At 39.8% G+C, this 10,779-nt stretch overlaps 2 protein-coding genes across 4 annotated transcripts in view; both read right to left on the bottom strand.

Annotated features, from left to right (window-relative positions):
* Positions 1 to 149: 149 nt before the first annotated feature.
* LOC107199766 (transmembrane protein 14C-like) overlaps positions 150 to 10,779 on the bottom strand; it is an 11,445-nt gene continuing 815 nt past the window's right edge. Inside the window, exons 1-5 of one of the 3 annotated variants that reach the window (XM_015617239.3) lie at positions 10,300 to 10,396; positions 10,008 to 10,091; positions 7,456 to 7,557; positions 5,497 to 5,584; positions 4,744 to 5,313 (exon numbers count right to left, since the gene is read on the bottom strand). In XM_015617239.3, the coding sequence (XP_015472725.1) occupies positions 5,256 to 5,313; positions 5,497 to 5,584; positions 7,456 to 7,557; positions 10,008 to 10,083 (324 nt within the window). In that variant the 5' untranslated portion in view covers positions 10,084 to 10,091; positions 10,300 to 10,396 and the 3' untranslated portion in view covers positions 4,744 to 5,255. Of the gene's footprint in view, positions 424 to 4,743; positions 5,314 to 5,496; positions 5,585 to 7,455; positions 7,558 to 10,007; positions 10,397 to 10,779 lie in introns of those variants that run through there. The other 2 variants (XM_033512076.1, XM_033512075.1) reach the window with 2 other exon arrangements.
* PAK1IP1 (PAK1 interacting protein 1) overlaps positions 5,534 to 10,779 on the bottom strand; it is a 16,884-nt gene continuing 11,638 nt past the window's right edge. The window contains exons 11-13 of the transcript XR_004495926.1: positions 10,008 to 10,091; positions 7,456 to 7,557; positions 5,534 to 5,584 (exon numbers count right to left, since the gene is read on the bottom strand). The gene's annotated coding sequence lies outside the window, so the exon portion shown is untranslated. The remainder of the gene's footprint in view (positions 5,585 to 7,455; positions 7,558 to 10,007; positions 10,092 to 10,779) is intronic.

Below are 10,779 nucleotides of genomic sequence, written 5' to 3'. Positions count from 1 at the left end.
GAAAGAAGGAAAGAAAGAAAGAAGGAAAGAAAGAAGGAAAGAAAGTTAATCCACAAACACCAGAGGTTTATGTCCAAAAAGGAGACAGAGGAGTCCTTTTACTTTATTCGAATAAAGGGAAGGGCGATGGAGTATTCCCCTGGGGTTTCTCAAATTTTTTGAGGGCACAGCCTCCTTTTTATTCTAATTTCCCGGCAGTATGTCCCTTCTCTCTTTCCCCATAGGCTGAGGTACTTGAGAGGTACAGATTTCCTGGAATGCCTAATACCTAAGACAGTGCATAACCTCCCTCTTAATTCTTAACTCTTGTGGAATTCATAGTGCTTCCTCAGTGTCCTTTGCAGTGGAATCCATCCCATTGTTTCTGTTATCTCCCAGTATTAGCAGACCCACAGCTTGTTTGTAGAGACAAACCTGTCATTCCTCTCAAAAGAAAGAGAAGAAAAAGAGATAAAAGAAAAATTGATTAAAAAAAAATATCTACCTTACATCTTAGAGACTTTCCATTTTGTAGTGTTTAAAGGAATTTGCAAAAATTGCCTCAACCTGCATACAGCAGATACCAAACATAATTTCTCCATTGTGTTGGTCACTTCAATGCTTGTATTTCTGAAAATGCCATTTAGGAGAAGAGGAGAGGAGGGAAGGGGAGGAGAGGGGAGGGGAGATTGTTCTTCAGTGAGGGGGTGGCCAAGCACTGTAACAAGATCTCAGCATTGATGGTCCCAAACCTGTTGCTGTTCAATAAGCACTTCTACAATGATCTTAGATAAATACTTTCACTTTTAGGCTGTTCTGTGTGGAGTCACAAGTTGTACTCCATGTTCCTCATGGGTCCCCTGCAACTGAGAATATTCTAAGTATTACCACTATAACTCAATCCCACTTAGTTACCGTGCTTGCAGGACAAGATCTCAAAATACAATAGCAATATATTAGCAAATACTAACATTTAATGAAATAAGGCAAATATTTTTTTCTCATTAGGGTTTTTCTAAAAGTATCAAAACACTGTATGAACTACCAGCACAAAAACAGTATCAGTTCCTGCTTCCAGTTCTTGCTCCTGGGGCAGGGAACATTTTATGCCACACGCTGTGTAAGACAGCAATGTAAAAGACAGACAGGGAAGGGATACAGAAAACATTATCTCCATTTCACAGCTCAGAAGAGAAGCACAAAAAGACTAAAGGGAACACCCAAAGTCATTTGCACACCAGACTGAGCTGGGGATATTGTATAAAAGCATAAGCACTTTGATCTGTTCCATCATGGCATATCAAGGAAGCAGGATAGGAGATGAGGGCAGATGCCTCTGTGCTCTTACTGACGCAACGTCTTCCCATTTTTACTTGTAGGGATTCTGGAGAAACAAAGACTTTCCTCCTCATTTCATAACTGCTTGGAGGTTCTCCTGACCTTTTTGCCCCCTCCCATTTTTCCAGGTGATTAAGCTGTGCAGTCAGAAAGCATGACTATAATGCCAAGAAGCCAGCAATTTTAACACCACAAAAGGATAATTGTGTAATACTTCAGGCCATATTAGTTTCAGTACAGACTGACCCTCAGCTGGTGATGACAGAGTGCCAACAGCTCCCAGCACAATGACTGACAGAACTGGGACATGGCAAATTGCACTTTCAAAGCCTGCAGCAGAACAAGAGTTAGGGGACTTGCTTTGCATTAAAACAGGCTTGTACCATATTCTTAGAACAAGGGATGAAGTAGGACAGCACATGACTACTTCCCTTCTAAACCATTCCACTTGAAATATCTTTTACCCTCCTCTCATTCTCCTTTGCTGGCTTGTGAAAGACAGTTGCCCATACCATTAGTGCAACATTGCCTGAATTCTTACACTATACTACACATTTGTACTACATTAAAGAGCTTTTTGCTACCTGCAAATGTCACATTAACTGGAAGAACAGCTTAGGTTGTGACATCTATCAATGTGTGAGTAACCTCAACTCAGTGGTGCAACTGAGCCCGAGTATGTTACTGCTGTACTAGAGGTCTCAGTGTTGTACCTGTAAAGATTAAGCCATAACTGAGGCACTCGATTATCCAATATTTTGACATCCCTCCCCAAATATTTGCTCACATTTTCACTAATTGGGTACTCTGTAACATTCTAAACCTGTATGTACATGATACTGCCTCAATGTCAGCAATTGGGGCACCACAGGTAAGATCCTGGATTGGAGACCCTGGAGTTAACCAGAAGTATGTAAGGTGAAATCTAGGTTGGCCCATGGATTTTTTCACTCTGGGCAGAGAGGAATCTGAGTTGTGTTGCTCAGCTTCAGGATGTTTCTGCATTTTTGCCATTTACTATTTATCTTTAAAAGAAGACTTAAAAAGCAGTTGATCCTTTTCCCACAGATCCCAGGAACTTTGCAATCTCTTCTTAACTGTGGTGTGACTTTCCCTATCAACATTCTCCCTGCAGCATATCCCACAGACTGAGGCAAGGAGCCCTTCCCTGGGAAGGGAACTTGAACCCCTGCAGAGTAGGAACTGAAGGGAGCCCAACATCTCTCACTTTCCAGGACTCAAGGTAAGTAACCGCTATTACAAAGACAGGCTTAAACATCCTCCTTACAAAATTTAGGGCAAACTCCTACTTTCAAGAGATCACTTACCTACCAAAGGGATTAGGAAATTCCCTCCTCTGGTCCTGAGCAAGCCACTCAAGAGAGGGGTAAAATACCTGACATCTCCTCTTGCCACCCAGCATCTATCAGGCAAGTAGACACAGAATGGAGGACCTGGGCCCTTACTCTAGGAAACGAGGATTTGATAACTCAAATTCTTTTCTTCTCTCAATTCTGTAATGTTCTACATGCATGATTAAACTCTGAGTTGGTGAATCCTGATGACTCAGTATGTGTATAGTTAAATTAGTTTCCTCTTCCTGGACCTTTTTTGAAAAAATCAGTATTCATTTCAGCTTGTGGTGACAGCTGAAACTGTAAGAAATATTAAGCTAATATTTTTATTTTCAGAGTGTGCTTTGAACAGAGAAGCCTTAATTTAAGTTATTTTAGCAGTTCATTTCCCAAAAATAACTAAATCACTCTTTCTAAAATCCATGTGCAAGCCGACTCATAAAGTTCCACTCAAGCCATGGCATAGCCACAGTGGATTTAATGCAAAAGTAATTATCTCTAATTTACGTGAAGACCACTCTCAGTAGAAAAAAAACTTCAGGAAGAAATCTTTCAGAATTAGCTAACAATCAGTCTAAAAGCAGGGGCAGTCTGGAGAAAGGATATTTATTTATTTTAAATAAATAAATATATTTAATTCTTGAATGGCTCTAAAAATTCTGTATCAGTGATGGAATTTTCTATTCAATTACATGGGGTGATTAAAATACGTGAAAAGGTAATTACAAAACTTCTATTAGGTTCTGCTCAAAGTATAGTCAAAAAAGACTATGATTTAACTGAGACTAGAATTTCAGACATGCTTTAACATGTTTTCAGTGTTACTTCCTGCAGAGTCATCCTACAGGATGTATAGATCAGTTTATTTACAGACTATCAGTATATTTACTACTATGTTTCTTGCCTGGAAACAAGAGAGGTTACCATATGAAATATATTCAAAAACCTGGAATTAATTTTATAACTTTTGCTAAGCGAATTGGTAACACACAGCACAACTGGCCCAACATCTATAGATCTGCTTGTAATTACTACTTTCTACTACATAGCTTCCTGTCTATTACCATATGAGTAACCATTGAGTCACAACAGTAAAAATGTCACTCTGACTCAATACTACTAAATGCCATTTTCAGAAAAGGAAATACAAGCATTGAAGTGACCAACAAAATGGAGAAATTGTGTTTGGTATCTCCTTTATGCAGGTTGAGGCAATTTTTTCAAATTCCTTTAAACACTACAAAATGGCAAGTGTGTAAGATGTAATTTAAACCTGCTTTGCCATTATCATGTTAAGCAGTTGACAAGGTTCTGGTATAATCAGTGGTATAAAGGTCCCAAAGTAAAATCCTAAATAGTCACTATATAAAATATCACTTTAAAATAGAGTTCTGTAAGAATCTTAATTTATCAATAATCATGTATCACTAAATAATAAGCTTATAAAGGATTTTCTTTCACACATTTCTTGCCTCTCCCTTCCATCACAGTGCTAAGCCTATGTGAGCTGTGCCTGCACTAACAGAGCTGCAAGACTCAGTGCAGGAGAAGCAATCAAGGCTGGAGTGACAGCAAAAGCATCAGATGTTACTGATGCCTCTTCCACACACACTTCAGTCCTCAGATATCACAGCAGAACAAAGAACCCTCCTGACTCCAGGGTTTCCTAGTAAAGACAGATTTGAAGAGGCACAGCCACTCTCTTAAGAGATAAAAATAAAATGCTGATACATTCTATCATAAAATAAGCCTGTAAGATCAGAATTACATAGTGTTAAGGTATTTTATTCCAGTTATACAGTCTAGGTCACATTCAACTGTTTAGCCTAGCACAAATCTCAATTAATCCACAGTGTAAGTTCCTTTCAACCAACTTTTTAAATGGAGTATTAATGAAGGCACATAATTTAATCTTCTGTCCCTCCATCTATAAAAGGATTTTTAAATATCATTGAACGACAGCACTTGGATACTAACAGTCCACTGCAAAGACTTCCACTGAGAAAACAAGGTGAAAAAAAAATACCCCTGTCCCCAAACACCAAAGTTGTACCAAAAAAAAAAGCCAAAGAAAGGTTTGTAACAAATTTTACTTATAGAAAAGCATAATTTTAGCACAGTTTCACAATAAAAAGGCAAGATCTGTTTGACATTATAAAGACATGGTATATCAATTCAGAATGCAACAGGTAAAGCACACTGTAATACTCAGTATGAAAGGTTTGAGATACATTATTGTATTTAGCCGGTTACTCTTGGTGCCTCTTTGTGGATATTTTCTTAATTACAGGATATTTTCTCTCTGCTTCATACATGTCAGAAATATATCTTGGAATATAAAAACATGGAAGTGTTGGAATACATTGAAACATGTCCAGAAAAATCAAACCCAGGGCCCATTTCTCCCTATACACGAACAGCTCTATCTTGTATATAAACTGTCTGTCCCATCATTCTACTCCCCCTTACAAAAAAAGATAAAAAAATCTTGATGAAGAGAATTTTTCCATCTTCTCACATCTGCATTCATGCAACTTCATTATCAGGTTTCCTTTTCCAAATATTAAGATGTAAAATTAACAGTTACTTTTCCTGGGGCTTTTCCAACATCTTCAGTGCTAATCTTCCAACCATTAGCAAACTGTATAAGGGGAAAAACCATATAATTTAACAATAATAACAACAATTTGTCAATTCATTTTCAAGTACTTCATGTAAGTGATGCATAGGTACAAAAATAGTATACAAAATATGATACACTCTATCTCAGTTTAATTAAGCAAATAAGAAATCACACAAAGGAGGTTAAAAAAAGTTATTGTACCTGACACCAGCAATTAGCCCTGCAGGCATGAATTTTCTGGAGTGGTAAAATCTTGTTCCCATGATGGCAGTCAGTGCTCCAGATGTAACTTAAATGAGAAATTGTACAGCCCAGTCAGCAGAGATGCCATGTGTGGGAGAAACATAATTAAATACTAACAGAACAGAGAGAAGTAGCACCATCAAGTAAAAAGAGAAACAGGGTTACTTCATCTGACAGACTAAGAGAGTCAATAAATTGTGTAAATTTTAAAATGCCTCAGTTTGTAAAGAGTAAGTATTCTATACCAAGTTCTAGCAGACAGTGCACTCCATGTTCTTCTGCACACACTTCCCAAATTTGTTTTTCAAAATGTTCTCTTTTTGAGACTGGAAATAATTTAACATATACTGCTCCAGAACTCATGCCTTCCTCACACAGGCAAATCATTAAACTCGTGCACATAATTCCCCCAGTTCTCAAAAAAGGGAGAGAGCATTTGTCTAACTGGTAGTGATCATATCTAACATGTAGCATCATGTCTAACTTGTAGTAATGTTCTGAGAATTAACTAATTTACGTTTTCAATGAATTTCAAAAGGGAAGTGTGCTAAGCATTACTAAGGTGAGAGATAATTGTCCCTGACCACTTGACACAGAGACAGGAGCATGATAGTTTCATTGACTCAGTAAGATAGAAAGGACAGTCCCTAGAACACAGTGTCTCAAACAAAGACTGAATGCTAAAAAACTGTAAGGAAACCATACACTGATGAAATCCTTATCTTTAATACGCATTTGCTACCCAGTGGTAACAGCTACCCACATATTCTTCCAACAACTCTTTTATCCCCTACTGTTGCTTCTATGTTATAACTGGTCCTGTAGGATCCAGTTCATCTTCAGTCCTAGCAATGGCATCCTTCCTCCCTAGCACCAGCCAAAATATTGTCACTGATATCTATTAATCTCATGTAATGAGATATGTAAGCAACTGGGACTATAGTCTAATACACAATAAAACTAAAATATTTCAGTATTAAAATGCTCCGAACTCCAATTAGTAGCCAGTCTTTAAAATAAGCACACCTGATAATGGAATTTTGTTTCAAGCATCAGTAGAACCCATCTTCTCCAAAAACTTTAAAGCATGAACAGGAAAAGGCACCATATGCTACTGAGCTACAGAAATGTATCTGTCTTTCTCATTTGGGAAAATACTTGACCTCACACTTCTTAAGCTTGTTGTGTTGGCAGTTTATCAAGGCTTGACCATGCACAGCTTCTGGCCTGGCCAGTAGGTGTGGGAGTGGACTGCCTGTAAATAAAGCTGAAGTGGAGAGAAATGCTGGGCCTTCTCTGTTAATTTCTGATTTCCACATGTCAAAGGGGCAGATGCTATGTCACTGCTTCAGGGAAAAAATGCTGTAGTCAGTGGTGGCTCTTAAACACTTAAACACTGACTACGCAGTAACTCTCCACTACTTCTCAAATCAGGGGGAAGGAAAGCTCCAATTCTGAGATGGAAGAAACAGCATTACTTCTTGCTTATATCTCCCCAGGCCTTAACACCTTTGTAATTTCACATATTTGTCATATATAGATATAAGCCAATCACAATCTTTGCTATTTTCTGTGATAAGAAAATAGTCTGCTAGGGGTATGGTCATTCTGAAGGGGAATCCCACTTCCAAAAATGTTACAGCCTCCTGCAGGATGCTCGAAGTAGGAGGATCCAGCCAAAAAGAGGTCAGAAATTCATTTATTCACTTCCCTCACTTACTTCACTACGATCCTTCAAACACTTCAGTATGAGACAGATGCATGTTGGCAGCCACCAGTTCAGTAAAGTTTAGACAGGACTGAAGTTAGATTTGTAACACTGTCTGTGTTTAACTCTTCTCAAAGACTTTCAGATACTCATTTTAAACATATAGGGTAAACATAATATTTTTCTAAATAAAATTTTAAATTACTTACTCAGAGAAACCCAAATGTTATTTGGATTCTGTGAGATCTGATAAGCACCCAGTCCAGCCAAACTCCCAAAGAAAAGGCCAGCAGCTAGTGATGGAACACTGCCTGAATAAATAGAAGATAATATATTTATTAGAAAAAGATTAACTTGGTCAGAACCTTACCTGTTTTGTAAAACACCAAAAATTATCAAAATAAATAAAAAAAAGGGCATTTATCATTCATTGTCATAAAGAAGATTAGAGAAAGGGTTAAGATATTGAGACCATGCTGATCAGGACCAAGAAACACTTCAATTACTCCTGCATAGGATACATACAGAATTAGTATTTATTTAGTTCTCTAAGAACTAAGAATAAGAATTTTATTTATTTAGTTCTCTAAGAGCAAAGCCATTAATACATCCATGGTTGAAAGAACAGTTAGAAAAATGAAAGAATTGGTGTTTTCCTTGCACAAACTGAAGCATGTTGTCTCAAAACAGTATTATGAAAATTCCTTGAGAGGCAGTAAAGTAGAAGGACTAAATTGTAAGGATTTAAGATCAGAAAAAAAGGACATGTGTGTGGAATTGGGCAGGAGGGCATTCAAAGAATTCCCAAGGAGCAGGGCTGAGCTGAACAAGAGAGGTCATATCTCCTAAGTACACTGAGACTTGATCCAAAGGTAACTGCAGACTTTGGAAGAAGATTCCCTGAATGCACCAAAACTTTGAATTAAGTCCTCAGTGTGAATGATAATCCTAAACTACCAGAAAATAAAGGATACCAGACCTATATATCAAGTAATGAAGTAGCATGATTACTGTGAGTAGTGAATGTCCTCCATAAGGCTAATGGAGAATTAAGGACTTAATGTTACTGAAGGTGGTTCTTTATACATTCAATTTCTGAGGTCACCTTTCAAAGACTTGGTATTGAAAAGCTAAGTTGATAAAGATCTCCTCTCAATGTTAAAGGAGGACTACATATTGCTTCCAGAAAGTAATTATTTTTCAATCATCAAAAAGGTTGCTGTAATATTGCTTTATATCCTGTTTTTGGTATAAAAAGCAAGAGACAAAGATGACAGAAAGCACCTGTCTTGTACATGTACAAGGAAAAGGTGCACACTCTAGTAGGTGGCTGCTTTGCACAGAATATGAGTTAGAAAAAAATAAAAATCTGTGGTAACTACAATACTTTCCACAAGCCTGGGAGACAAGAAACATCCATCATATCCTTGCATTTTACCTCAAGGCAATGTTTAAGTAGCTATGACACATACACTTACTAGGACAACCACATCACCTCTGGCTCAAGAAGTTCCTACATCTCAAAACACAGGGACCCAGAGAACTTGCTAAATGAAGAGAGAAAAATCCATCAATGAATCAGTAAATTACTCACTCACTCTTTGATTGCCATGCTCTCATATTCTTCCAGAGGCACCTACTACTGCCCCCTGTCTGTGTGGGTAGATAGATCTGGTTTTAAAAGAACAGATCAGATCAATTCAGCTCTGTGCACGGACGTTCCACTTGCTTTTGGTTTCTCCAAGTTATTAGTAAGGATACAATGGCTCCTTTGTATGGCTGGGTTTTTTTTTCTGTCCAGCAGTCATCATATGAGTTTCTGTTCCCCTTCAATAGCCTTGTGACCTGAATTCCCTTGCCTAAGCACAACCATGTCCTCCCAATCAGGTTCCAGCGGACAAGAAATACACCTATCATTTCACAATGGCCTTGGAAAAATACAGATGCAATTATTTACTTAAATTCTCAATATTGTCCCTTCTGTCCTAAACTCCACTCACAATCCAAAGGAAAAATCCAAGCCAGTGGAAAACAGACTGGAATAGGCACTAGCATCTATGTAGTCAAATGCACTGGTAAGAGTCTCACTGACTTCAGCAATGCCCCTTCCTATCATAAAAACAAAGATGGCTTAGTGATTTTCAAAGCGGAAAGAGACAGCGTTGCAGCAGGAATGAATCCACAGCTCTGTCTGGAGGAGGGCAAACTCAGAAAGAGGCCAGGAAATGAAAGCAGTAGGTCAGAGAGTAAGCTTATGATGCAGAGCCCAGAAGAGAAACAAGTTTAAGGACTGATTTGCACTGTTCAGCTCTACTTGTAGAAAAGATAGTTCCGAAAGCTCTCTGCAGCTTGCAGTATACTGTTATCATCAAAGATTAAAACAGGAATAAATCTCTTAAGGAGGAAATGTGGTGATTTATGTCAGACAAGAATGCTTGTGTTTTGAACAGCAGGGAAAAAGCCTTCCTAAACTAAACTTATGACAGTTCACCCAAAGAGCACAGTGCAGATATCAGCATCCACCAGAAAACAGATTATGGCCTTATCAGCCCAAAGCACCAGCTCAACTCTAAATCCACCACACCCCAACAGCAGCAAGTTATCAGCATATGGCACAAACCGATAAAATTTACATATGGGTCAACTTCGAGATAGGAGGGTTTCGTAAAAAGCTGCCCAGCTCACACCAAGTTATTGGGGAGAGGGAGGAGGGGCTGGGGGGTAAGGGGGAGGGAGATGGAAGCACCTTTCGGCACCCTACCTGCTTTTGCATAGCCAATGATCCCTCCTGATGTCACCAGGGCGGCGTAGCCAAAGCCGAGCCAGTCCACTGCCATCCCGAAAACTGGAAGACAAAATTGGGGTGAAGATCAGCACCTCTTAACCTTTTTCAGGGGAGGGAAAAGAAAAAAAAAAAGCAAAGCATTTTGCCGTGGCGGGCTTTTCCATGAGCAAGGCCAGCCTAAAGCCTAAGCCCTGAGGCGAGCGCAGGAGATGAAGGCGGCTGTGTTGGGAAGGCAGCCCCGGGGCACAGGGACACTGCTGGGTCTCACCTGCGCAGCGGCCCCGCAGCAACCGGGGCGGAGCGGGCGGCGGAAGGGGAGGCGAGGGAGCCACGCACCGCCCAAAGCTTCCCTTTTCCGGCTGTTCTGAGGAAGGAAAAAGAATCTCCAAGCACGAAACCCAAGCAAAAACCCAGCCAAGAGGCAGGGCAGGGTGCTCCCCGCAGCCGGGGGTTGCGGAGCAGGAGGCGCTGGTGTCTTTCCAGCTACCTGCAGAGCTCCCGGGAATCCCCCGGCACGGCGAGGGGTGGGTGTCGGGGATGCCCGAGCAAGCGCCGGTGCCTGCAAATGACTCAGTATAGACCAGGTTGTGTGCTCATGCTCAGGGAGGGACAAAGCTGAAGTTGTGTCCGCATCCAGAAGTGGGGTTACGTGGTACCAGCTGAGAATTTGGGGCTGGGATTTGGTGTGGCATGAGCTACAACTCTGGGCAGCCTACAGGCTGCCTCTGGCTTTGATCAGTAATTTCAG

This window comes from Parus major, chromosome 2, assembly GCF_001522545.3.
Source record: "Parus major isolate Abel chromosome 2, Parus_major1.1, whole genome shotgun sequence".
In the NCBI taxonomy this organism is placed as follows: domain Eukaryota; kingdom Metazoa; phylum Chordata; class Aves; order Passeriformes; family Paridae; genus Parus; species Parus major.
Note: the sequence above shows the minus strand (reverse complement) of the source record. Positions and strands in the feature narration are given on the sequence as shown.